Source organism: Dermacentor silvarum, chromosome 6 (genome assembly GCF_013339745.2).
Source record: "Dermacentor silvarum isolate Dsil-2018 chromosome 6, BIME_Dsil_1.4, whole genome shotgun sequence".
NCBI classification, from domain to species: domain Eukaryota; kingdom Metazoa; phylum Arthropoda; class Arachnida; order Ixodida; family Ixodidae; genus Dermacentor; species Dermacentor silvarum.
In genome coordinates, this window is record NC_051159.1 from 28974145 (window position 1) to 29001787 (window position 27643).

General features: G+C 47.7%; 2 protein-coding genes across 4 annotated transcripts in view; both read right to left on the reverse strand.

Moving 5' to 3' along the window:
* Positions 1 to 27643, reverse strand: part of LOC119455352 (cytoplasmic aconitate hydratase-like) — a 607544-nt gene that overhangs the window by 378740 nt on the left and 201161 nt on the right. The gene's annotated exons all lie outside the window — the stretch shown is intronic.
* The window catches only part of LOC119455356 (alpha-1,3-mannosyl-glycoprotein 2-beta-N-acetylglucosaminyltransferase-like), a 79617-nt gene that overhangs the window by 19195 nt on the left and 32779 nt on the right, over positions 1 to 27643 (reverse strand). Inside the window, exons 1-7 of one of the 3 annotated variants that reach the window (XM_037716738.2) lie at positions 15425 to 15648; positions 14666 to 14794; positions 14335 to 14446; positions 12813 to 12933; positions 10080 to 10188; positions 1830 to 1968; positions 1419 to 1553 (exon numbers count right to left, since the gene is read on the reverse strand). In XM_037716738.2, the coding sequence (XP_037572666.1) occupies positions 1419 to 1553; positions 1830 to 1968; positions 10080 to 10188; positions 12813 to 12933; positions 14335 to 14446; positions 14666 to 14764 (715 nt within the window). In that variant the 5' untranslated portion in view covers positions 14765 to 14794; positions 15425 to 15648. Of the gene's footprint in view, positions 1 to 1418; positions 1554 to 1829; positions 1969 to 10079; positions 10189 to 12812; positions 12934 to 14334; positions 14447 to 14665; positions 14795 to 14944; positions 15342 to 15424; positions 15649 to 27643 lie in introns of those variants that run through there. The other 2 variants (XM_037716740.2, XM_037716739.2) reach the window with 2 other exon arrangements.

Consider the following 27643-nt stretch of genomic DNA (forward strand, 5'->3'; position numbering starts at 1 on the left):
GCCAGCATCATCACTATTGGAGGGCGACCGTGATTGGCGATAGCAGAGTTTGCACATAACATGACAACGACCGATGCAGCGCTTTCAGTCTGATTATAAATGCACATTAAAACATAAAGTTACTTTACATGTTAAGCTAGCAGCAACATGTTATTAGCGTTCTGCAGAATTGCATGTGTCACCGGATGAACTAGCGAAGTGGTTAATCTAGGCGTGGGTCACCATCCCATATCCGACTGTCGCGGAGTCGTTTGATAAATGTATAATATTGAACTTGTTACAGACCGTACAAAGCTCGACACGTGGTTCTTCAGACAGCGATACTCAATAAATAGTTCTATTCTGTAAAGGTAAAGTTAGCTGGTTTCATTTTTTTCTTATTGCCAGAACATGCTACGTTTTGTATAGCTAAAATATTGGGTGCATGTTTGATTTGTACTTTGTTAAGGAACTCTGATGTCAATTCTACATCATTTTTATACTTTGAACACATGAAAACTGGGCGCATGTTCAATTTAGGTACGTGTTAGAATGAAGAGAAATAGTGCCAAATGAATCATCTCCATGTTTTGTCATTTTTTCTGCTTCTTGTTTAATTCGACCATTTTCAACAGTCCTAACAAAGTTGCTGCATACGAACTGCACGAAAATACATTGCTCCCATGGGCCGGGAAACGAAAAAAAAAAGTATCACCCCGAAAAATGCATTACGCAGAATCACATCAACGAGGTTCCACTGTAATCCGCTACAAGCACTACAGTTGGGCGTGCCGGGCTGCAGCCGCCGATGTTCCGGGCTGGTTTGCGTCGTCCTCGTCACTTTCAGTCTGAAAGTCCGACGAAAAGTCACCGTCCTCCGACTCGGTGCTACTCGATGCATCGATAAGATCAGCCACAGAGGCAGCGGAATCGCGAGATCTGCTATCTCCCGAAGTGCGCGCTCTGCTTTCAGAGCCAGACGTTTTTGCGTTCTGCCACGACGATTGCGAAACTTCAGAGCACGTTAAAAAATCACCACCACGCGAGAAAATGCGAACTGCGTGGGAAACAAAAATATAGTTCTTCATGTCTGATGGCATCATGTATCCGTGAGCGACGCAGAAGTTCTCGAAAGTGCCATTTCAAACCATCGATAGCAGGCGTCCATTTTTGCTTTCTACTCTGACGATCGTGCAGCTTCACAGTGCGTTCAAAAATCACCGGCTCGCGCGATAAAAGCAAACTGCTTAAAAAACTAAAATATAGTTCTCCTCCTTCACATCCGACAGCACAGTGTGTCTGTGAGCGGCGCTGAAGGTCTCGAAAGCAGCGTTGTAAGCCACCGATAACGGGCTAACCATGCCCAATGGAAAGAGTCATTGTTGCAACACAAAAGAAGACACCACAGGGCTAACCACAGCATGTGACAGAAAACCAACCTGGGTCATCCGCTACAAGTCCTGCTTTGCCATTGTCATTCCAAGCTGAGACACAAAAGAGTGTTGGGTCAGTCTTCAGAATTGGGTGCAATGCTAGGAAGTATTCAAAGAAGTCTACAGACAGCTCCAGGTCATCTAAAGGAAGCAAAGAAGAAAACATCCCATCAGGATAATGCAGCATGGCCATGGAGCGCTTCAAGGGCATGGTGTCAAGTATGCTACTGTACTTCAAACTGTGCTTGACTTTGTCAAGTTACAAATGTGCTAATTTTGTAGCTGTCGTAATTTTCTTCTAAAAAATTGCATTCTCATAAAGGCACTGTTGTGTAGGATATTGTGAAAGAGCACAACTAAACAATGATTCAGAAAACGTCAAAGAATTAGTGAATGGACTGAAGAAGTGGTTCATACCTTCAACAATCAGTACCGTGTCATAATTAAATTCAAAGAAAGTCTTGTTGAGCGCCCAGCCATAGTGCCGTGCTATCTTGTAGTAGCCTTTAAATTTCTTCTCCTTGCCCAATAATGGAATGTCACTTTGGTCAGGTTGCTGCAGAAGTGGGGGAAAAAAAAAAGAACGCAACGCTCACAACAACATCAAGAACTCAAACCAGCTGCTGTTTGCAAGTATTAGTCACACTATGCCTATCTATGCCTTTAACCACAGATCACTAAACCCTTTGCAGTCACGTGCAATTATCCAATTTGTGGTCGGTCTAGTAAAGAGCCATTTCACGCACTTGGACGCCATGCAGTAAAATATAACTGTCCTTCACTTAACTGTGTGGATATGTGTCCTTCAGACGACTATGCGGTCGTCTGAAGGACACATATCTTGGTGTCGTTCTTTTTTTCGAGAATCTGCAACAGAGATTCCATATTTAGAATAAGTTTGTCAGCAGCTGTGTCCCATAGTAAACCAAGAACTTTCGTAAGAGCCATTGCTGAGACAGAGTCCAATCTATCAGTGATGTACTGTCTTAGCTCATCATCATTGGTGGACCATTTTTGCAGCTTCATGCCCACTTTGCTCAGGATGAGATTTGCTTCTTTATAAAGACGGAAAGCTTCTTTTGAAGAAGGAACTCTTGTGACAAGATTGTCAACGTAGAAATTCTCGGCAAGTTGCATGGCAGATGATCTTAGTGCAGGATCAACGTGCTTGAAATGATACTGGAGCGTCGCTGTTAAGAGGAATGGACCTGCTGTAGTTCCAAATGGCACTCGTGTCATCCTATACTCCACTATTTTCGGCACATGTTCACTTGACATTGGCGTGCTGTCAAACGATAAAAACCGCAAGGCGTCACAATCAGGCTCTTGAATGCCGATTTGAAGAAATGCCTTTTGTACATCTGCAGTAATTTCAATCTTGTGTAGCCTGAAATTCACAAGCATTTTAACCATGTTGTTGTTGATCTTGGGTCCTTTTTCTAATAATTCGTTCAGACACTGCTCCATGTGTGCGTGACGAGGCATCGAAGACCACTCTCAGCCGTGTCGTCGAGGATGATTCACTGATAACAGCATGGTGCGGCATGTAGTAACATCTCTCTGCTGCGTATTTTCCGTTGACTCTTTCAGCGTGATCATTCAGTTCATACGGCCTGACAGCCTTGTCGTACTACTGAAGAAGCTCCTCGTTACTACCAAATCGCCGCAATAAACTGTGTAGACGTCGAACTGCAACACTTCGGTTGTCTGCTAGGTATGAGGGTGGTCTGAAATGTTCTCGGCCTGATGTAGAAAAAAGCGTTTTGGACCTTCAAAATTATTTTTATTTTTCAACATAGTCTCTTCTCAACTCTACACACTTGGTCCATCGATGTTCCAGAGCCATGATTCCGTCCTTAAAATGACTTTGTGGAAGTTCTGAAAAGTACTCATCCACAGCAGCAATCGCTTCTTCATTTGATGAAAAACGTTGCCCACCAAGAAAGATTTTGAGTTTTGGGAACAGGTGGTAGTCCGACGGGGCCAAGTCAGGAGAATAGGGTGGGTGCTCCAACAATTCGTACTTCAAATCGTGCAATTTAGCCATTGCAAGATTCCCTTTGTGCACCGGTTCATTGTCTTGATGAGAGACGATTTTCTTCTTTTGCAAAGCTGGCCTTTTCTCACGAATTTTCTGATCCAATTGAGTTAAAGGTCAGAATAATACTCCCCAGTTATGGTTTTACCCTTTTCAAGATAATCCACAAGCAGAATGCCTTCAGCGTCCCAAAAAACAGAGGCCATCACCTTTCCTGTGGAGGAAACTGACTTGGCTTTCTTTGGTGCAGACGACCCGGCTTCAGTCCACTGCTTTGATTGTTGTTTCGATTCCGGTGTGTAATGGTGAATCCAAGTTTCATCCATTGTTATAAATCTGCGCAAAAAGTCTGCTGGATTTTTGTTATACAGCTCCAAAGCATGCTGTGACATCGTCATGCAGTTGCGTTTTTGCTCAGGAGTAAGGATGCGCGGCACCCATCTTGCACAGAGCTTGTTCATGTGTAGTTCGTTATGCAAAATGTGACCGACACGTTCCACTGAGATGCCAACAGCTTCGGCAATTTCACGCAACTTCACTCTCCTGTCTTCCAAAACCATATCGTGCACACGGTCAATCAATTCAGGAGTTGTTGCACTTTTTGGGCGCCTTCGCGCGGGTCATCTTCAATCCTCTCTCTCCCCCGCTTAAACTCAGCAGCCCATTTCTTGACTGTGGAGTATGAAGCTGCTTGTAAACTTTAACAAACCTTTGGTGAATTTCATTCGGAGATAAACCTTCTTTTACAAAGAACTTTATCACCACACGGTACTCAAGCTTCTCCACGCCTTATGGTGCTTCACACTACACCCAGTGATCGACTGTCAAAGCCAAACTGCTAATCGGCACTAGATGGTGTTTCATCTGAGACTTGCAGAGACTTGTATGAACGTGCACATGAGTGCTGCAAGTTCTAGCTCGCGTGATTCTTACCGAGGCCGAGAACTTTTCAGACCACCCTCGTATGTGTTGACGGGTTTCCACGGTAGCACTACTTCGTCCCTCCCGTTCTTGAATGCTATGTTCTCCGTGAATTGCAGGACCACTTCATTTCCAGGCTCGTTGTGGGTAGAAGGGTCAGAAATGCCTATGCTGTCTAGATCCCAGAAGTGCTGCAAGGTTTTAGACACGTCAGTCGCTGTGCAACTCGTGCGAAGGACACAAACGTGCGCGTGGACTTCTTTAAAAATGCAACCGTCGCATGGTACAGGCCCTTGAAATGTCCAGTCAAGCTTGGTGTTGATCGCAGCCAGTCCTGTCACTTCGTCGTGCGACCAAACATCGTTTAGCACGAGCTTCCACATTTGGTCGGCTCCAATGAGCAAGCTTATGCCGACTTCTGTTTTTAGGCCAGGAAGCGATACAAAGTCAGCAATAAACTTCTTTTCATTAGCCAGCTTCTGCACAAATGACTGATTTTAGAGGTTCAAGCAAGTGATCGCAGATAAAGGGAACCTCGAAAGCCTCGATTTCGTACTTGGAGCTGTCAAATTGGCTCATCAAAGTCACCTTAACCAAGTTGAGTTGCTCTTTTGGCGCACCGCTCGAACCACCGAACGCTTTCACTTCTCAACATCTACCTTCCTCAGTGTTGGCAGGCTCAGTTTTCTGGATATATCTTCTCCGATAAACGTTCTCTGGCTCCCGTTGTCCAGGACCCCTCTTATATAGCAAGAATTGCAGTCACTTAGAGCCCATACTCGGAACGTCTGCAGTAATACGTCATTTTCAAATAAATTGCTTGTAGGTGCCTGTGCGGCAGCATGCAAGCTCGGGGTTTGTCGTTCACTCAGTTTCTTCTTGCTAGCGTAGTTGGGGTCACAAACAGCTGTTGCGTGCTTGCCTTTACAGGTAGCGCAATGCATGTTGCGTTGGCATTATTTCGAGCGGTGGCCTGATAGCGTGCTCTTGAAACATCTGCCCGAATTGGCCAAAAGGCTCTTCTCCTGCAGGCTTAGTGCAGAAGTGCACGTTTCCGTAACGTGGGTGGGTGAAAGGCAGAAAAAACAAGTACCTTTCGTCTTGCTGGATTCACTGTGTAACACGGAGGCAAGTAGGCGTGGCACAGGGCTTCCTGTCACGCCTTCCATCGTGCGTGTTGCGAACGCAGGACTCCTGGTGACCACTTTTTTCACGGGCTTCGGCCTCCAGTCGGAGATTATCCAATAGCTGACGCAGCTCCGTCTCCGACGACTGGATCTCGTCGGGCTTTTGTAGTAAGCTCTGTCGCTTGTAGTGTTCCACCACGATGTCATTGAGGATCACTTTCGTTAGAATCTCGACAAGCATCGCAGCGTATGAAAGCTCCGATCGTCCAAGAGCCCTGAGACCTCTCACGTTAATATGTACAGTATCCAGGAGATTCCTCATAGCAGTCACATCAGTAGAAAACCTCACTGGTCTCAGCATTCGAAGATTCTCCAAGTACTTCTGCTCGATGATCCTCATGTTGCCGAAGCGGTTGGTTAGAATTTCGATGGCATCTGCTTATAATGCGCCCATCACTTGAATTCCCTCGATCGCTTTGACCGCTCGTCCAGCCAAAAGGGTTTTCAAGTAGTGGAAGCGGTCAATGTTCGTTAAACTGGCATTTTCGTGGATGGCATGCTTGAACATGTCCCAGAAGAGCTGCCACTGTTTCACTGTTCCATTGAAGTGAACCAAGTCGAGCTTCGGAAGTCTAGAAGCACCAACAACCAGTCTTGAGCTATCACCAAGGGCACAATGTCCTGAGATCGTACCTGAAGCTGAGGCGTTGTTAGGTGTTGGTAGGCCTCGATCCGCGGTGGTTTGAGACTGAAGCTGTTCGATGTGGTGACGGAGAAGGGACACCGTTGCTGCCGCGGATTACGCAGCAGCAACGGCGGCAGCAACGGATTACGCGTAATCCGTTGCTTCTTCATAATCCGCGACCGAGATGTAGTCTTCGGATGCTTGCTCGTCCGTGAGGTAACCCTCCGTCTGTTCGTTGAGCACCCGTAGTCCGTCGTTGCAGTTCTTCAGTCGAAGTGCCAGAGCGCTAAACTGACTCTATTCCATTAGTTGGCTTGCCTCGTTTTGAAGACGCGTGTGCAAAGCTTGTTGGGTTGCTCGCTTGCCCTTGATCCGCTCCATCTTTGTTGCCGGCGAAGTCCTGTCGTTGTCGGGTCGCTTGAATCACAGAGTCTCGGGTTTCAGCACCAGAAAAATATAAAACAAAGGAGTCTTTGCAGTAGAAGGGCGGGAAAGGGGAAGATTATTGCCCAAAGGACAGTAACAACGCGTCCATACTGGCAGTTCCAATGAGTCCAGAAGCGCCAGAACACGAGCGAGCCGCTTGCGCTGAGCGCGCTAGTCGCCATCCTCTTCCTCTAATATATAACAGCCTGCATACAATGAATGCAAGTTTGGTGGAGCCTCAATCAATGGTGCTCTAGTTCATATTTGCCAATATATTCACGTATGCATCCTGTACTCCTTGGTTACGTAATGCCTCTATGACTGCTGGTATCTCTACTGAATCAAATACTTTTTCATAATCTAAGAAAGCCATATAGAGAGGTTGATTGAACTCCACGGATTTCTCTATTACCTGGTCGATGACATGGATATGATCCATCGCAGAATATCGCTTCCTGAAGCTAGCTTGTTCTCTTTGTTGGCTGAAGTCAAGTGTTGCCCTGATTCTATTTAAAATTACCTTGGTGAATATTTTATACAATACTGAGAGCAAGCTAATGGGTCTATAATTCTTCAATTCCTTAAAGTTTCCCTTCTTGTGGATGAGTATAACATTGGCGTTCTTCGAGCTTTCTGGTACACTTGAAGTCGTAAGGCATTGCGTATAAAGGGCCACAAGCTATTCAAGTATGAAATCTCCTCCATCCTTGATTAAATCGACTGTTATTCCATCTTCTCCAGCAGCTCTTCCCCTGGTCATGTCTTTCAAGGCCCTTCTAACTTCATCACTAGTTATAGAAGGGGCCTCCGTATCCTGTTCATCACTATTTCGAATGAAAGTAGCTTGGCTGCTCTGGGAACTGTACAGGTCAGTATAAAATTCTTCCGCTGCTTTTACTATGTCATCGAAATTTCTGATGATATTACCCTGCTTATCTTTCAGTGCATACATTTTGCCTTGTCCTATGCCTAGTTTTCTTCTCACTGATTTCATGCTGCGTCCATATTTTATTGCTTCCTCAATCTTTTCCAGGTTACAATTTCAGATATACCTTACATTCTTCTTGTTGATCAGTTTCGACAGTTCAGCGAATTTTATCTGACCTCTCGAGTTTGACACTTTCATGTTTTGGAATTTCTTTATTAGGTCCTTTGTTCCTTGGGAGCTTACCTACTGGTTGCTTTGGTGCCTTACCTCCCACTTCAATTGCTGCTTCTGAGATCAACCTAGTTACGGTTTCATTCATTACCTCTATGTTGCCTTTATCTTCCTGTTCTAAAGCTGCATTTTTTTTTGCGAGCACCAGCCTGAATTGGTCTGCTTTTACCCTTACTGCGTCTAAGTTGGCCTGTTTCTTCTTGACTAAATTTATTCTTTCTTTCTTCAAATTGAGAGAAATCCTAGACCTCACTAACCTATGGTCACTGCACTTTACCCTACCTAACAATTCTACATCCTGCACTATGCTGGGATCGGCAGAGAGTATGAAATCTATTTCATTTGTTTCTCCATTAGGGCTTTTCCAGGTCGACTTCCTTTGATACGCTTCCTGAAGGAGGTATTCATTATTCGTAGCCTATTCCTTTCTGCGAATTCTACCAACATCTCTCACCTAGTGTTCCCAGGATTGATGCTTAGCTGCCAATTGCTTGCTCACCCGCCTGCTTTTTCCCCACTTTTGCATTGAAGTCGCCCATAACAACAGTATACTGAGTTTGCACCTTTCTCATCACTAATTCATCATCTTCATAAAACTGTTCTATTTCTTCATCATCGTGACTGGAGGTTGGGGCGTAGGCTTGTACTACCTTCATTCTATACCTCCTATTAAGCTTTATTATGACGACTGCTACCCTCTCATCAATGTTGCCCGCTATGTCCTTATGGACTAGAAATCCTACCCTAAAATTAAAAAAAAAAAATTAAGTTATGGGGTTTTACGTGCCAAAACCAGTTCTGACTATGAGGCACGCCGTAGTGGGGAACTCCGGAAATTTGGACCACCTGGGGTTCTTTAACGTGCACCTAAATCTAAGTACATGGGCGTTTTTGCATTTCGCGCACATCGAAATGCAGCCGCCGTGGCCGGGATTCGATCCCGCGACCTCGTGCTCAGCAGTCCCACACTATAGCCACTGAGCAACCACGGCGGGTTAGAAATCCTACCCTGAATTCTCTCTTATCTGGAAGACCTCTGTAGCAGAGGACGTGGCCGTTAGTCAGTACTGTATAAGCCTCACCAGTTCTTCTAACCTCACTAAGGCCGATAACATCCCAGGCAATACCCGAGAATTCTTCAAATAGCCCTGCTAAACTAGCCTCACTCGATAGGGTGAGGCTAGCTAGGAAATCATAGGGGTGATTCAATGGCCATGGTTAATGTTGCCATTGTTATACAAATAGCGCAAAATAACTATATTTTAGAATATGACCTTGAAATAGATAAGCAACATACTATGTACTTTGGAATGTAAATAAATGCCCTCCCACCCATTATGCTCATAAGTGTGGTGTAAATAGAGCAGTTGGGAAACAAGACACTAGCATGCATACTGTACAGTAAAACCTTGTTAATTCGAACCTCGTTAATTCAGACAATCGGATAATTCAGACTCGTCTACAGGCCCCGGCAGCTGTACGCATTATTTAATGCAGTCAAACTTGTTAATTCGGACGTATTTGGCCACACATGGGTAAATTCAGACAACTCTCGGAACTCGGCGAGTGTGGAGCGCAACAAATGTGCGATGCATAAGAGCAAAAACGGCGCTAGCGTCCAACTGAAACAAAGTGGTGGAGTCCACATCGCCAGTCATCAGCGGAAACTGCACGTCAATGGCAGCAAGACCGGAACAATTGTGCCTATTTATGCCTTTAGAGCGTTTATTCTTGCATTTAACACCGCATATAACACCACGCTGGTCATAACTGCGTAGTCGCCATCAATGATCGCGTCTGTAGCCACCACAGTTTCGTCCACAGCAGTTGCGGCAAGAAGTACCTTAGTTTTGACTCGGTCAAAAGGTGTCGAGGATTAAGAGCCCCGGCTACATCACAATGGACTGACGACCTGTTGGCAGCCAGCTCACTGGTGAAAAAATTGTTGGGATGTGCGTGCGGTAGCGAAAGGCGTGTCTTAGATGAAGGCTCACACTGCGGCTGTGCTGTGCAGAAAGTTGCAAGGCCTTCACTGCTGCGAGCGCTAATCAGTTACGAGATGACGAGAATTACAGCTTCTGCATTGCATTTGAGCAAAATAGAAACAGGATTTGCTCATTCATTCAGCAAATAAAAGTGTGTTGACGTAGTAAGCATTTGTTTATTCTTTTCTTGATACCCTCGATAATTCGACATTCGGTTAATTTGGACATTTTTTTTTTCACTCCCATGAAATCTGAATTAAGAGGTTTTACTGACACATAAGGGTCAATTGTTACATGCAAGTCATAGAAAGAGAGAACACACTTGCCTTAATGAGAGTGAGTTGGTCACCATAGTCTTGAATTGCTTTAGAGGTCAGGGCATGGTTACAATCTTGGCTCACTATGATGGGAAACTGCTTCTTGGAAGGTCGGTACCTGAGAGAGGAGAAAATGTCACATAACTGGAATTCAACAATCTCACACCCACGTCAGGTGGGCAGTGACTTCAAAGTCCTGTGAAGGCATCGCCTGAACTTTTAACTTGCTGCAGTGACAGCTGAATAATGTGAATTAGCGAAAGCAAGACTATCGACGCACCTTCACAAAATTACATCAAGCATGTTTTGTTATGAGCCATCTGTCTATTTCTACATTGGCTTGCTACAATGAATTACCAGCTAGATTACTTGTACAGACGACCACAAAAGCTTATGGGACGCAGGTACTATGACAAATGCAACTTTCTGCTCTGCTAAGGCATGCTGCTTCTAATTTGACAAACCACATCTGGTCAAGAAACATTGAATGTGAGGCTAAGTGCCCAGACACTGAGGGAAGCTAACTTTTTTCGCAAATCCAGTGCCCCGTAAACTTTTGTGGTGAAATATACAACCTGTAGTATGGATGACATCCTCTCAAAATCCGTCTAACAAAAACAGGAAAGATATCAGTGATGCAGCCAGTGGCTTCACTGTTGCAGAGTGACAATTTCACAGCGGCTAATGCAATAAGTACACAAATTCAGTTAAGCAATCAGTGAAAAACGGACTACAACACGAAACAGATTTTGTTGCTGATTAAGCATGAATAATGTTATGCGGATTGTTTTGCAGGTAAGCAAGAAGAAAACTGCCTAAACAGCGCCATGAGCATTTAGAGCAAATTTGGACATGTTTTAGCAGCTGCAAAGGAATAGTAGTACCGTATTTTCCCGTGTATAAGATGCGTTTTCTTTCTGAATTTTTTGTCAGTGCATCTTTTAGAACGGTGCGACTTATGTACATTTTTTTTTACCGGAAACACTGCCGTCAAAATTGGATTCGATGTTATGGCCACGCAAAAAGCGCTGGCTGACTTAATTGCTACGGGTTCTGTGCGCGCTATCGAGGTATCGGGCTCTTCTCGCGATCTAGTTCCCAAGTGCCGTGCGAGGACGGAGCAGCAACGCAAGAGTCGGCAGGCCGACCACGAGTCGACCAACCCCAAAGTTGTTGCATCTGCAATCGCGGTCAAGATACAGCGTGCGCCGCTGTGCAAACTACGCAGTTGCTACCACAGTACAAGCTGCCCCCCCTCCCTCTCGCGCTGCCTTCCCACTTTCCTCCCTTGCGTGCGATTTGGCTCACCGTTGCACGCTTTCAATCGCACATACAGCATACGGCGCGCGGGGAGGATGGTAATCGCCCTTGGACTTTATACAGAACACTGCAGTGACCATGACAGCAGAAATGCGCCTGGAGTGTTCGTATCATTGCCATCGCAATTATATAGGAAATAAGTGGCACCCATACGTTTGCGCGTGACCCCTGTTCACGGAGTGAAACGTCACTGTAATTTATTTAAATCGCGTACCGAACGAACAGGCGAGTCTTATACACCAGTGCGACTTATATGTTTTTTTTTTCCCGGAAAAACTGCTGTTTCGAGGGGGGTGCGTCTTATACAAAGGTGAAACTTAGACTGGAAAATACGGTAGGTATTTGAGGACCGAAGACATGCAATTCTGAACAAAAAAAAAAAAAGAATTCATTTGGTCAAACTTCCCCCTTTAGGCATAAAAGCAAGAGGTCATTATGTATTCAATTACTGAGCTGCACTAAGGAATATCCCCTGAAACTGAACTGTGCGGTTTAACATCTTGAAACTGCCCAATGGGTTATGAAGAAGACCACCAGGCTACTAATAGAGTGCACCTACATCTGCAAGTACACAGGCATTTTTGCATTTTCCATCCCAATGAAATGTGTGGCTGGGAGTCGAACCTATGACCTCGGACGCAGAAAGCCACAACAGCTAGTGAACATGCAGCAGGTCCCAGATAGGCACCATTGTGACCTCCTGTACCCAAATCCTACATTTCATCCAGATTGTGTAAGATTTTTCACTTCACATGGTGTGATTTACCTCCAGATTTGTTTGCTCTGAGCAGCAAGCTTGGCACCCACTGCTTCTTGCAACATACAAGGTATGAAACTTCTTTCCTTGTGAACTTTCATGTCAATGACTTTCTTTTCTTCTGTCTGGGGTTTTACGTGCCAAAACCAGTTCAAATTATGAGGCACGCCGTAGTGGAGGGCTCCGGCTTAATTTTGACCACCTGGGGTTCTTTAACGTGCACTACAATGCAAGCATACAGGCGTTTTTGCATTTCGCCTCCATCGAAATGTGGCCGCCGCAGCTGGGATTCGATCCCGCGATCTCGTGCTCAGCAGCGCAACGCCTTAGCTGACTGAGTACCGTGGCAGGTGACGCGTCAATGACTTGTAATGGCTAGTCATCAGTAGTTTTTGTTCCCTGCTGGCTCGTTTGTGCATTTGTCCGCACATATGGTGGCCCCCTTGCATGCCCTTGATCTATCAAAAATTCATCAGTTGAAGTACAAGTGCTCTGTCTTCTCTGATATTCTTCTTGCGCTGGAAATAATGTCGCAGCAAAAGCAACAGCACCCACTAGCCCAAACCTATTCTGTGGTTTGCTTGGCAGTCAGCTCTCGGCATGCTTTCATAAACTGCTCCCAGAAGGACGCACCAAGTGCTGCCCTGTGCCACCAAATTACTCACTGCAGCAGCTGGTCAATGGGGCGCTTCACCGTGACCCTGTTGCAAGCGAAGAGCAGGACAGCGATGACTGGACTGTCCTTGGCAGCCTGGCCATGGCTCTCATTCTGGGCCAGCCGAAGCTCTGCAGAGAGCGGCAGCAGTGCAGAAGTCAAGACACATGCAGTGCTTTACGAGATGTGGCACTCACTCACACTTGGAACAACCAGCATTAATTGTGCATCAGGCTAAATGCTTTAAATTTTGCATGCGCGACCTAGTCACATCAACACTCTTTAGCAAGAAAGTGCAACCCTGAGGTGATCTTGTTCACCTTAACCTCACAAAGCCTGAACACCATTTCACATCAAACAAAATTAAACCAACTTACTTACACTTATGGCCTAGGGGAGTATATTGGTACAACGAAAACAGTGAAACGATAATTGAGCAAAAATTAATTAGTATGGTGATTACTTAATCACTAATTGATTAGCTGAACTATCCCTAACTGTAAACTCGCTCCACCATATCAAAAACTGGGCTCTACATTGCATTTCCAGTTCTTAGATCAGAATTTTCAGGCATCAAATTCAGCAGTATTAAAAATAATACGTTGAACTTCGTGGAGTTAACATACCGGGCACAGTAGACATCTTAACACTTAAAGGAGCAGTGACACATACTTTAAAAGCTCTAGAACATACAACTCACTTCTCACACATAAAAGGATGATGCTTAACAAGTATTAATGTTGGGAAGTACTTCTCAGATATTTTAACTTATACGAGTGTCGCATGGTGCATTCTCAATTCTGATCAAGCCCGATCAAATTTCTCGACAGGGATTGGCTTCCTTCCGCAGCTAGCGCTACGAAGCCAATCACAATCGTGAAATTCAATCCCGATCGGGCTCAATCGCAATCAAAAATGCACTATGTGGCACCCACATTATAGTTTCAGAATACCAGGCCTGGCATTAGACATTGTCATGACAGCATTACACATAGGTATGATGATGTTGCCCATAAAAAAATACAAACAGGTATAGTGCCCGTTTTTTCTGCTTGCACTAGTGTTTTGCATCTGTATTGATTGCAGGAACGCAGTGAGCCAATGTATCCCCCCCCCCCCCCCCCCATGACACATTCATCTCCTTCGTACCGAAACCTAAATTGGTTCATAAAAAAAGTATTACAGGAAATTATGTAAGGTGCTATGATGCATGCCAATATTTTTTCTAGCGTTTAGGGAGTTCGGACTTTCATTGAACAAACACATACACACAAGAAAAGGCCCCATAAATGTTGTTGTGTCGGTAGACCTATAGGGTGCCATTAATATTCATATATATCCAAAGATCTGTTCAAACATGTGCTGCCATTAGTTAATATTTCAGCACCATGACCAAGGCATAAAAGTTTGGGCAATGGAAGGTGCAGTGATCAAAAAACTGTGTCATAGGGTGTGAACCTCCCCGCTACACAAGTTCAGAGTAATGAACTCTATTTCAAACAAACTATATATAAAGCTTTCAATGCACTTACTTTCTTTTAGCTCTCGCAAGCTGCCAAGGAGCTTTGCGTTTGCACGACCTTGTTCGGCGAGCTCTTGTTCTAACAGATCTAACTGAGCTTGAACTTTCCCAGGGCGGAAAACCTGTAGACAGAAAAAAACAAATTTATTTGCTTGAAATATATTGTTAAAACTTGGTTCCACTGCGTACAGTCTTGGAAGAAAACAGTCCTGCCAGAAAAAGCCTTCATAAGAATAAGCAATGCCATATATATATGGCCCTGGTAGGTGTACGCATGCTGTCACACCACAGAGTCCAGAGGACAAAACCTGAGGAAGTTTAGAAAGCAAGTCTGCACTTACCTTCCCTGTCAATGGCCGCTGAAGGAAAAGAAGGTACGTTATGCCTCCCCATGTTAAAAATGCAAGTGAAACAAATAAAATAAAGTTTCTTTTACGCATTGCAACATAGCAATTTTCTCCAGGTCATAGCTGCAAAAAGAGAGAACGAGAGCCGTTAAACAAGCGCGGAATCGGGATTTACAAAACAAACAAAAATAGCAAAAGAGGACGAAAAAAACGACCAGGAAGTTTCACTGAATTATTTAACTAAAGGCTGTAAGCCTCATCAGCACAGCTTACCGAAGTTACTTTGATGTAAATGCGACACGCATGTGGACGGCAGACGAATCCAGCGAACGCGAAACGACAGTTCAGTAAAGGAAACAGCGCAACAGTCGGAAGTTGCTGCTATAAACCACAACACGCACAGCGACGCTGTCCGGCTTCTCATCTCTTGCGACGGCGCGCAACAGTTACACACGAGCGTATTATTGGCAAGGCCACTTGGAGGCGATCAGCAGGCGAAATTGCCACGTCCAATGTGCCACCACGGTTGCGAAAGATAAGCGGGTACACAGCAGTCGGCCTCACGCCGGCTACGATAGGGAAGCTCCGTGGGTTCAAGGGCAATAGGCGATCCTCGAGCGGCGATGTGTACAACGCCATGCTGAAGTGTTTGCGGCAATACTACGGCGACTTCACGAGCGCATCAACGCAGGTCGGCAAAACGTAAATAAGTGGCTACGTGAACTTGCGACAAGTCGTCAGCCTGGAGCTTACCGATACTCGGGAGTCGCTGTGGTCGGCAGCCTCACCTCGTACAAGCAAGGCCGCCTCGAGCACGCTCGGCGGCTCACACTAGCTTCATCGCATGCGCGAATCCAGCAGCGCTGACTTTGTAAAACTATCCGAGAACGAGGCGGATTAAAAAAACAGAATCGTCTGGCATCGGCCTCAACGAGACGACGACACGACCATGTTGACGAGTAACGCCCCCTATCACCGGCCGACTACACGTAAAAGAAATTTCATTGTTGCTGACCGGCTATGTCGCAAACAACCGCTTTCAGCGAGAGCAGCGCGTGCGCTACGTTTGCAAGCGAAGCACGCCGAACGATTCTGTTGACGTGCCGACACAGCAGGAAAGTACTGACTGTTTGCGCGCTCATGTGAGGTTGCAAAAACGCACACCTCTCCTTTTGCAGTATGGGTTAACAAAGTAGAAAATATCCACACACCGGCTGAGACAAAAAAAGAAAAGAAATGTGGCGACCGAAAGACGGGTCCTGTAAGAAAAGCGCGCACTGCATGGCGCGATTTCGAGCCTTTTAGTTATCCATTTACGGTTACTATTACTTTAATAACTGTATTGAAATGATTTCCTCAAATTTTTGTTCCAGTCTCTATACTACCCGATTCTTGGCCTGTTAATAATACCTAATATAATACTTTATGCGTACTCAGGCATACAGGGTCGCAGAAGGCAGAACTGCCCATAACGGAGTGATTTGCGTGCCCAACCTGGGACCCGTCCCACGAAGCACAAGAGAGAGAGAGAGGTTTATTTGAAGAAAGGCAGAGAGGTCGGCTTGAGCGTTAGTTTGCTCTGGCCTACTACTCTACACGGGGAAGGGGGGAGGGGATAAAAAGAGCGATGAATGATGATGATAAGATTAGGAGGTGCGTATGTACATGTCCATCCCGTTGAGGTCATACTATAGCCGTGCATGGAGTCCAGTGGCTTGAAGGAAGGCTACCGTCTCTTCGATGACCACAGCTGCGCTGTTGGCGTCAGGCCAAGGACCCAAGACAATCTCGTACGTCATGACAGTGGTCTTTTAGTTACTCGCTGAATAGTTGAAATGAGGCTCTGCCATTCTCGCGCGTACCACGAAGCACAAAACTAAGCACGAGGCACAGCCGTGGCCTAGTGGTAGAACGCCCGCCTCGGCTGCGGGAGGACGTGGGTTCGATTCCCACCGCCGCCGGGCACCCACTGGTTCAAAAGGGTGCAAGTGTACCCCGGCCTGGCGTTCGGCTTCCTTCAGGGGTGATACGCTTGGGAAACGAGCCTGCGCCCTGAATTCCCGTCGAAACCAACGTGAGCCCGTAAAAAAGTGATGTCTGGGCCGCTCCCATGGCGGTCATTTCCCATGTGGCGCCCCAACCTATTGAGGTGGGGGCGCCTTCGGGTTGAGGTCAAACACCCACACAAACTCTAAAAAGTGTCATTTTGGTGAGCGCCAAGCCTTGGTGTTGGGACATCTTGTGGACAAAGACGGCGCGTCAGGCCTGACCCTGCGAAGACAAAGGTTGTTGAAGCATTTACCACCTCAGTCTGTCAAACAACTTCGCAGCTTTTTAGGACTCTGCTCCTATTTTCGGCGGTTCATTCCTAGATTTGCTGACGTCGCTTATCCCTTGACCAGCCTCCTGCACAAGAACGCCGCTTTCGAGTGGACGCCTGATTGTTCTGCCTCCTTTCGACAGCTGAAGTTTCTGCTGACGTCGCGACCGATCCTCCGACCCTTCAATCCTTCCGCGCCAACAGAAGTCCACACAGATGCGAGTGGTTTAGGTCTTGGTGCTGTTCTGATTCAGCGCGTGGATGACAAAGAGCACGTCATCGCCTACACAAGTCGGTCATTAAGCAAACCCGAACGTAACTACACGGTGACTGAGCAGGAATGTCTTGCTGTCATTTTTGCGGTGCAGCGATTTCGGTCGTACCTGTATGGGCGTCACTTTATGATCGTCACAGACCATCATTCTTTGTTGTTTTCACAGAAGTTCACAGAACACTTGTGAACATGATTTCCATGTACGTAAGCTCGGACCACAAGAACTGGGACGAAGTATTGCCGTTCGTCACATACGCATACAACACCGCGCAACATGAGACCACTGGATACAGTCCGTTTTTCCTGCTCTACGCTCGTCCGCCGAGGTACACTTTGGACACTATCTTCCCTTTTGGCAGTCACGACGACGCTTGTATCGCGGAAACTCTCTGCCGAGCAGAGGAGGCTCGGCGCATCGCTCGATTACGTACTCTAGCTTCGCAAAAGCAGTACAAATCCCGATACGATAGTCGACATCGGCAAGTGACTTACGAACCGGGTGACCTAGTGTGGCTATGGACTCCCGTCGTGCTTCAGTCGTGTAGCGTGCACGATATCGCTGAACTGGGAAGCAGATGGGGTGTCAGGGGCGATCTCGTATGTGACGGGAGTCACGGCACGAAGCACTGGGCCTGTGTAACGTGACAGCAGTTTTTCTGACAGGCCGACCTGACGTGACGGAGACCATAGAAGCACCAAAGAACCAGGCGGGAAGTGCACGTCTCGGTGTCGCTGGTCGTACAAACGCCTTTGACTCTCTTGGGAGTTCAGAAGGCGGTCACGGGCAATTTCCCTTGCGTGAGCAGCGCGGGCGACGGCATCAAGTGCATATTCACTGGTGGGTGCCGCGTGAACAGGGAGAGTTGTGTCGAGGGGCAGTGCTGGTTCTCGGCCGAACAGGAGGAAAAATGGGGAATAGCCGGCTGTGTCGTGGCGCGAGGAATTATAGGCAAAGGTGACAAACGGCAGAGTGAGGTCCCAGTCTGTGTGGTCTGAAGAGACATACTGCGCGAGCATGTCTGTGAGAGTGCGATTAAGACGCTCCGTGAGGCCATTAGTTTGCGGATGGTATGACGTGGATAGCTTGTGCCTCGTGGCACAGGACTGCAGGATGTCCGCAATAACTTTTGACAGGAATGTCCGGCCACGGTCTGTGAGAAGTTGTCGCGGAGCTCCATGTAATAAAATCACGTCGCGTAAAAGAAAATCGGCAACATCTGTGGCGCAGCTTGTAGGGAGCGCTCGGGTGATGGCGTAGCGCGTGGCGTAATCTGTGGCCACAGCGATCCACCTGTTCCCATAGGTAGAAAGAGGAAAGGGGCCAAGTAAATCTAAACCAACCCGAAAAAATGGCTCCGCGGGAATGTCGATTGGTTGTAGGTACCCAGCAGGTAGCGTCGATGGTGTCTTGCGTCGCTGGCATTTATCGCACGCAGCTACGTATCTTCGAACGGAGCGAGCAAGCCCAGGCCAGAAGAAGCGTCGGCGGATCCGGTCGTAGGTACGTGACACACCGAGGTGACCGGCAGTGGGGAGGTCATGAAGTTCGTGGAGAACAGCCGAGCGAAGGCGTTTAGGGATCACAAGGAGTAATGCTGGGCCGTCGGGGTGAACGTTGTGGCGGTAGAGTACGCCATCTTGAAGTGTGAATAAGCGAAGGGAACTGTCGGCAAGTGGAGATTCCAGGCGGTCAATGATGACACGCAAGGACGGGTCACGACGTTGCTCGTCGGCGACATGGACCAGTGGAAAAACAGAGAGAACGCAGGCGTCGGTGTCAGGCTCAGACGTAGAGGTCGGGTCTTCGACTGGGTAGCGAGAGAGGCAATCTGCGTCCTGGTGTTGGCGTCCCGACTTGTACGTCACTGTGTAGGGATATTCTTGTAGTCGGAGACCCCAACGACCGAGCCGGCCACTAGGATCCTTGAGCGACGAAAGCCAACACAGCGCATGATGGTCTGTGATTACTGAGAAGGCCTTGCCATATAAATATGGGCGGAACTTTGAAACAGCCCAGACGAGAGTAAGACATTCGCGCTCGGTAATCGAATAGTTGCGCTCTGCAGTTGTCAGGAGTCGGCTAGTGTAGGCTATAACGCGGTCGTGTCCGTGTTGGCGTTGCGCTAAGACGGCGCCGATCCCATAATCACTGGCATCGGTTCGGACCTCTGTTGGTGCAGACGGGTCAAAATGGGCCAAGATCAGTGGATTAGTCAGAATCGTGATAAGGCGTGAAAATGCGGCAGCCTGAGGGGAACCCCACGTAAAAGGCACGTCTTTCTTCATAAGTTCTGTGAGTGGTTGAGCGATTGCTGCGAAATCTTTCACGAACCGTCTGAAATAAGAACAGAGCCCCACAAAACTCCGGACGTCTTTGACAGACTGAGGTACAGGGAAAACCGTTACTGCTCGAACCTTCTCCGGGTCGGGTTGTACTCCGGAAGCATCGACGAGATGGCTGAGCACGGTAATCTGTCGGCGCCCGAAGTGGCACTTCGATGAGTTTAATTGGAGCCCAGCCTTGCGGAATACGTCAAGGATGGCTGCAACGCGCTCAAGGTGCGTCTCAAATGTAGGAGAAAACACAAGGACGTCGTCGATCTAGCAAAGGCAAGTTGACCATTTGAAACCTTGAAGCAGAGAGTCCATCATCCGTTCGAACGTGGCGGGGGCATTGCGTAAACCGAACGGCATAACCTTAAATTGGTAGAGGCCATCTGGAGTTACGAAAGCGGTCTTTTCTTGATCTTGCTCATCGACGGAAATCTGCCAATAACCAGATCGAAGGTCAATGGACGAAAAGTATTTGGCACCGTGAAGACAATCAAGAGCGTCGTCAATTCGTGGTAAAGGGTAAACGTCCTTCTTAGTGATTCGGTTTAGGTGGCGGTAATCAACGCAGAAACGCCACGTGCCATCTTTCTTTTTGACGAGCACGACCGGCGACGCCCAAGGACTCGACGAGGGCTCAACAATGCCTTTGGCGAGCATCTTGTTTACTTCCTGCTGAATAACTTGCCGCTCTGCCGTGGACACACGATACGGTCGGCGGTGAATGGGAACAGCATCACCAGTCTTTATCCGATGCTGAACAAGGGGCGTCTGACCAAGTGGGCGATTTTCAGTGTCAAATATGTCACTGTAGGACAACAAAAGGCGATATAGGGCGGCTGCTTGGCCAGGGGCGAGGTCCGGAGCGACCATGCGACGTAATGGGCCGTCGAGGTTCAAGGCATCCTGTGGGTAAGCAGGAGGATCTGGAGTTTTTCACGGAGGAGAAGGAGTTTTCATGGGGAAAAGTTTTTTCACGAAGCACAAAACGTCTTAAAAACTTCTTGGAATGGCTTCAAACGGCTAAAGACGTCTTGGTCTACGCGAAGACGTTAAACAGATGTTCTTGGAAACATTATGTAGCAGGAAGTACGGTTTATCAAATATGCTATTGTGTTTCAGCTGCGGTATAACATCCCACCTCTGGCGTCACCGGAGTATACATTGGTTAACGTCTTGAGAGCGTCTAACTCAAGAATTTATTTAAATGTTTTTGTCAGAAAATGTGCGACATGCTTGGGCGTGCGCCGTGAAAGTAAAAAAGATTTAAAATGCGCGTGCCCGACGCGTAGCGTTACATTCCGTGCGACTTTACATATGCAATCCATTAACGTCGCATTCTATAGCCTTTCGCTCCTTTCCCCCTTTGGGTGAATAAGCAGAAAAATCCTGCGGGGTTATTTTCTTTGATTCCTTTCCGATCGCCGCGTCGACAACGTGTTTGCCACGCGGCCAGCAAAACTCACCCGCGCCACGACGCGATGCATGATACGGGTGAGTCTGTCTTACACCGTGGTCTGTCACGACAGTCGAAGTTTAGAAAAAAAAAAAAGAAAAGAAAACGGCCGGGCGCACACGTGCGCGCCCGTTCACCGTCCTCATCAGAGCCATGCCTCCCTTTCCCTTCGCGTGAACAAGCGGTGAAGCCGGAATTGCGATACCATCGTCGCCGACACATAGAGTAACATACTCTATGGCCGACATCTCTGGCCGCGCGCGACAGATCTGACCGCACAAGGGGGCGCGCTGAAGTTACCAGCGCTAAAATCCCTATATAAGAAAAGTACCGCCATCCTTTGCTTAACGCCGCTTCTCTCTCTCATGTATCTCCAATTGGACGATGATAGCGCGCGCTTTCCACTTCTTTATATTTTCTTTTTTTCCGCCTCAGAACCATGTTGAAAGTCCTCTGCGCAGCCGGAGTCGCCGGCGGCGGCGGCGGCGGCGGCGCGCGCCCGGCCTGAAAGCTTCAACGTGGACTTTCTAGGTGTGCCACCGTCGACTTAGCTTTCGCAAGCAAAAAGTAAAGAAAAATGTCACAGTTTCGCCCGTATGACATTGCTGTGTTGCGATAGCAACACAGCAATGTCATACGAAGTAAGGTGAGCGGCTTTGGTAGCAATATGAATTGTAGTAAACATGAGCTGATTAAATAAGCAGGTGTGCTGCGGCGTAAGTAGACCGACATGAAGAGAGACTCGATGACCACGAGAAGGCGCGTGTGAAACGGTGGTGTTGATGAGAAGCGCTTCCCGTGGGCAGCGCGTGCGAAGGGACACACCTGTAGCGCTGCACTGCCGACCCGGGCAGCATTGCATGTGTAGCGTGCGTTGGAAAATGTGGCCCGACTGAATGAACAAGCGGAGTGTGAGCGCGCACAAACAAACACGAATAGTTCACACTGAATGACTGCAGACAACGACTGTCAAAACGCTGGCAGCAAACATACGCGGCAGCGGGCAAAGGTACGTGCGGTCTATCGCTTCAACGGAAACTGAGCGGCGAATGCACGGCGCATAAAGGTCAGATCCGTGTGGAGATAAGAGACGGTGCGGGCGAGCGGCGACCGCGGTTGTTGGCAGAGTAGAAGTGCTCCCCCCCCCCCCCCCCCCCCGCTCCCTCCGGCGCTGGCTTCCTGCTTCCTTGCTTGCGCGTGGGAGATGAGTGCGTTCGCTCTCCGTGATAGCGCGTGTCCCCGCACGCTTCCGCTCGGGCATACGGCGCGCGGCGAAGATTTTATCTATAGGGAACCTCACGGCGATGGCGACGGCGACGCCGACGGCAGAAATCCGGTTGAAGTGTCCATATAATTGCTATCGCAATAAAAAAGCAAGCGCTTTAGGAGAGGAGGCGGCGGAGGAAAGAGTAGATGGCGGTACTGTTCTTATATGGGGCTCTTGCGCTGCCCAGGGGGCGCTGCAAAAATGGTGCTAAAAAGCGCCCTCAATCCGAAACTGGGTAGTACCAAGCTCGGTCGTCTGCTTCGGGAAGCACGTTTACAATATGGACCCGCCACTTTCGGTTGTGTTGTACCGCGGCTTGCAGCGAATATCGGGCGCCGAAGATTTTTCCATGGGTGGCATGCTGCGTAAAAGCAAGAAATTATGCAACGCCGAATACGTGTACGCCGTTCAAGAAATAAGCGGCGAAGTTTTAGCGCGGTGTCAAGCGCAAGTGAAGCGAGTCACGCACTTGCGAAGTTGAACTTCAGGTAAGGTTTGCACGCTGCTAGATTCAGGCGCACAAACGCGAGGAAATGCTTTCTATAAATGAATTCACAGCAGCGATACGCAGACATGTGTACGGAACTGCTCGAGCGCACGACGGTACGCGCCGCGACGGCAGCGGTCTTTCAGCATGCCGCGGTGTACGAACTGCTCGAGCGCACGATCGTACGCGCCGAGACGGCAGCGGTCTTTCGACATGCCGCTAAACGGCGGGTCTCCTGCAATCTTTGTTGACTGCATGCCGCTAGACAAGTAATTATGCCTGCGCTGTAGTAGCGGCCATCTGTCCCTTTAGCAATTGATAAATAACCTATGCAATGCATATAAGCTCGCAGTAACGTACGTACGTGCGAATCGCGCTGCAGCGCGAGCTCGTGCGCTACTCGCTTGATGTAGCTTTTAATGACAGCGCTCGAACATCGATGTGCTGTAATCAATATTACCTTGCTGTGCTGCCTCAACGTGCTGGTTTGAGATCAAGGATGAGCACATTCAACTCTCTAACCTGTGCTGCTCGTTGTGGGGTAGTGATTGTCACCGAATCAGCCCGACCATTTGTGGTTATTTGCAAACACCTGGTCACTTCACCACTTCGCACCGGTCGAATTGTTAATTGTCGCTGTGGCCGGGTCTCGAATCATGAATCACCAGCCATGCCTGCTGCTATGTCGGTCTTCCATTTCGCTTACCCAGCGCGACGAACTGCAGTTATCCAGCGCGCCCGACGCTCCACTTCGTGAGGCCTTGAAGGAAAACGGTAGAATCTGATGTTGGGATTCAGGCCTTCTTGTTCATGGCAGCCCACGACGCAGCAGTAACGACGATGATGCTTTTTCGAGGCTGAGCTAGGTCTCTCCGGATCGGCGTCGCCGATGTCTTCTGCTTCCAGCATTACGTCCCACGGCACACGGAGAGTCCGTTTTCGTGTAACTATAGACCTTTTCACAAACCGACGTTTGAGCAGCGCCATTGGCCGACACGAGCGACGTCTAGCGTCGCCGCCATTTTGGACTGTGCGCCTTGCGAGAGCAGGCCGGCCGCACGTCGCTTGTGTGAACTCCGCCGCGCATTATTTCGATTGTTTTCTTCCGCTTCGCTTGTCTTGTGCCGCTTGACTTGTTACATGTTTCACGTGCTCGCGTGAGCGCTCAGTGTAGTGTGCCATGGCAACAGCAAGCCCAGCCAGTGGATGTGGTGTTTCTTCGTCGGTAGCGGCGGCAGCCGCGTCTGCTTCGTCGAGACCGGGCGTGTTAATCAGCGGTATATTTCATTGTTATTGCTGGGCACACGTGACCGTATCGTCGATTGAATCTGACCACGATTACGTTTCGCGATTGAGGGTTGCCTCATTTAGCGAAAGCAGGCGCGTATGTAGCTGTCGGGCAATGCTTATAGAACCAGGCGCCGGCGGCCCGACGACGCGTGTCAGTGGTTGGTATATAGATATGCGGTGGTTACTTCATACGCTTCCGACGCAACTGAACAGCTCAATCATGCAAAATTTATAGGATCTGGTGCGGTGCAGGGTGCTTATAACCAAATGTCAAAGCATAAAGCGTGGCGATCGAGCAGCGCGGTACCTGCAGCGATCCGACGCGCGGCAGTGATCACAGATGCCAGCGCGACTGATACAGCCCAGGTGCTAGATTTTTATTTTTAGTATTTATTTATTTATAGATCCTGTCAATCCCAATAGGGATTATATACAGGACTTGGTATAAAGATATATTTGTTTACCTATTTTTTACGTTTGTTTACCTGGAATGGCTTTTCTTTCGAATGTCTGAATTTGGAACAAGCTTCGCTCACGCTGAACCTTAACGTAGATCGTGCGCGAAGTTTGTATTGAAGATATCGCGTACGGCAAGAATTGTTCGTGTGCGCTATCTCTGAAGCGAAATAAGCCAATACTATTGCAGCGTTAGGGCCATCTCTGCTCTTTCTCTTGTTTCCCTTACACCGTCTCAATGTGCTATGTTCATAATAAACTAATGTCGAGTCTTAACAATTGTCGAATGAATACATATGCATATGACAGTAAACCACTACTGACCGTGAGTGAAAAGCGCTTAGTGGTCAGCAAAGCAGTCTCTGCACGCACGTAAGTATTTCACTTGATCGACTGTGCGAATTTATTTTTTTTTTCGTTACTGTTATTCTTGCAAGCATGATGCTATTTTTCCGCGTACTCATGCGAATACCGTTTTTTTTTTTACTTTCTTACTTGCGCGGGCTCATTTAGCGCGTTTCTACGCCACGCACAGTTAGCGCATTACGGTTCCCGAACTCTACACTGGCGCTAGGCCGCACTGATGAGGTTGAGACGTTCGTTTTTGCATTATCTTGCTGCCCAAGCACATAGACAACGCTCAAAGATGGGTGAGCTCGATGCAGCACCACACTGTTGAAGTTAATTACCTTTTGGGCAGGGCCGCGTAGGGTGCGTGTGAATGCAGAGACAATGTTTTGGTGGACACAGGGTCTGCATACATCTTCCATAGGACACGATTTTTCCAGATCGTTGCGAAGTGTATTTACCTATCAGTTCTCTCGCAGAGTGCTCCAATTTGTCTTATACCGGTGTCACACAGCCACTTTTGATAGCGATCGAGACCGATCTGGATCGGAATGTTCGACCGCGATTGGCTCCCTTCCGCAGATTGAGCAAAGAAGCCAATCGCGACCAAGAAATGCGACCCATATCGGGCTCGATCACTATCAAAAATGCGCCGTGTGACCCCCGTATTAGGCACTGGAATGAAGTCGTGTTTGAAAGAATAACAAATGTAGCCTCTACCACTACATACGAGAAAATATTGCATCGAAGAGCTGACAATTCTCGCAACCTCTTGGGAAATGTGCCAAAAAGAGTTTACCAAAATGCGTTATTTTACTGATGTGTGCATTGGTTCATATTAGACTGAAATGCCAAGTCCTCAGGTGATGCAGGAAACCGGCGAAGCGTGAACATACCACATCGCGGCAGTGGTCTCGCGGAGTGCTCTGTTGTGGACACACTTAGTCCACGAAATCGTTATTTTCCGCTGGTTGTTTGTCCACCCATAAACTGCACAGTGCTGGCCTGTAGCCTTTTGATGATATATGCCATTATTTACGAGCGTAAGTCATTCGTGAGAAAAATAAATGGAAACATCGAAGCAAAGCTACCACTCCGCAATGCAAGCGCAAGGCAAGCTCACAGTCCAGACCGAACCGGCCACACTGACACATACTCTCCACGCCAGACCGTCGGGAGCGCCCTCGTGAAAACGTCTATAGGCTGCGGCCAGCTCGCAGCCTGGTCGCCATGGTCTGTGAGAAGTGACCACCTTTTCGCACTCGAAACAGGGCAGAAAAAAGCGCGAATCGACGCAAAACACGGGCTAGAAACGTGCTTCGCCACAGCCAGGACTCAATACTAGCCAAGCTGGTACTACCCAGATGACGTTTTTCGCCGCCACCAGGCGCCGCTACTATACCTCAAACTCCAGCGCAAGACGCCCATGGGGATTTTAACCAGCGCTAAAGCCCCTAGATAAAGGGGCTTTAACCAGCGCATGTAGGCTCCCTAACCGCGAGTAGAGCTTCCAGGGGCTTTAACCGCGAGCGATTCAAAGGGCCGTGCTCATGGCTCACAAGCGTTCGCTCGCCGGTGCTCATGGTTCTCTTCCCGAGTTCCATCGAGTCTACATAGCGTGTGCACCGCTCGTGGCTCTTTCGGTTACGTTCAAGCCTTGACCAGCGCCTGCAGATACGGTGCAGTTCCTTACGGTACGTATACGTTTACCTGCTACAACTTGCAACTTGCACGCCACTTTTGTTTTTGCGGGCCCGTGCATCTTTTGTGTGTCCAGGGCAGATATATTTTCAATAGTGTTATGAAGATGTTGTGCAATTAAAAATTAATCCGCACAATTACACGTAAAATAAACATCAGGGCTGCAACTTTACAGACTGCTGAGCATCTTTTGAAGTGTGAAGCAGGTCATGAATTGTAATTTTCTTACATTCTTGTCACCCATACGTAGTTGTCAAGGTTTGTATGCTGTTATAAATTTGTTTTTTATCTTGCTGTAGGGCACATGTTGGAACAGAAATAAAGAGTTCAACGGTGGCTAAGCAGCCATATTTTTCAACAGTTGTGTGCTCACCAATCAAACCAAGTAAACATATAGAAGCATGCTAGACTTGACTGTTTTGTTGACTGTCTTTTTTTATTTCCTATGTAGTTATTTTACTCTCACGGAACCACAAGGCCTGCTGGCTTCCACTGTTTTTGTCTAGCCAAGGTAAGTCGCATGGTTGCAAGCCAGACGTTGACTGTTTTGTTGACTGTCTCCTTTTATTTCCTATGCAGCAATTTTACTCTTTCACGGAACCACAAGGCCTGCTGGCTTCCATTGTTTTTGTCTAGTCAAGGTAAGTCGCATGGTTGCAAGCCAGACGTTGACTGTTTTGTTGACTGTCTCCTTTTATTTCCATTGCAGCAATTTTACTCTTTCACGGAACCACAAGGCCTGCTGGCTTCCACTGTTTTTGTCTAGCCAAGGTAAGTCGCATGGTTGCAAGCCAGACGTTGACTGTTTTGTTGACTGTCTCCTTTTATTTCCTATGCAGCAATTTTACTCTTTCACGGAACCACAAGGCCTGCTGGCTTCCATTGTTTTTGTCTAGTCAAGGTAAGTCGCATGGTTGCAAGCCAGAGCTGAATGTATGCTTATTCGGTCTCTTTGTTTATGTGTGTGCACAATCTCTGCATTGTTTCCATACTTTTGGCATTTGACCATTTGTATGCTGCTACAAATTTGTTTATCTTGCTG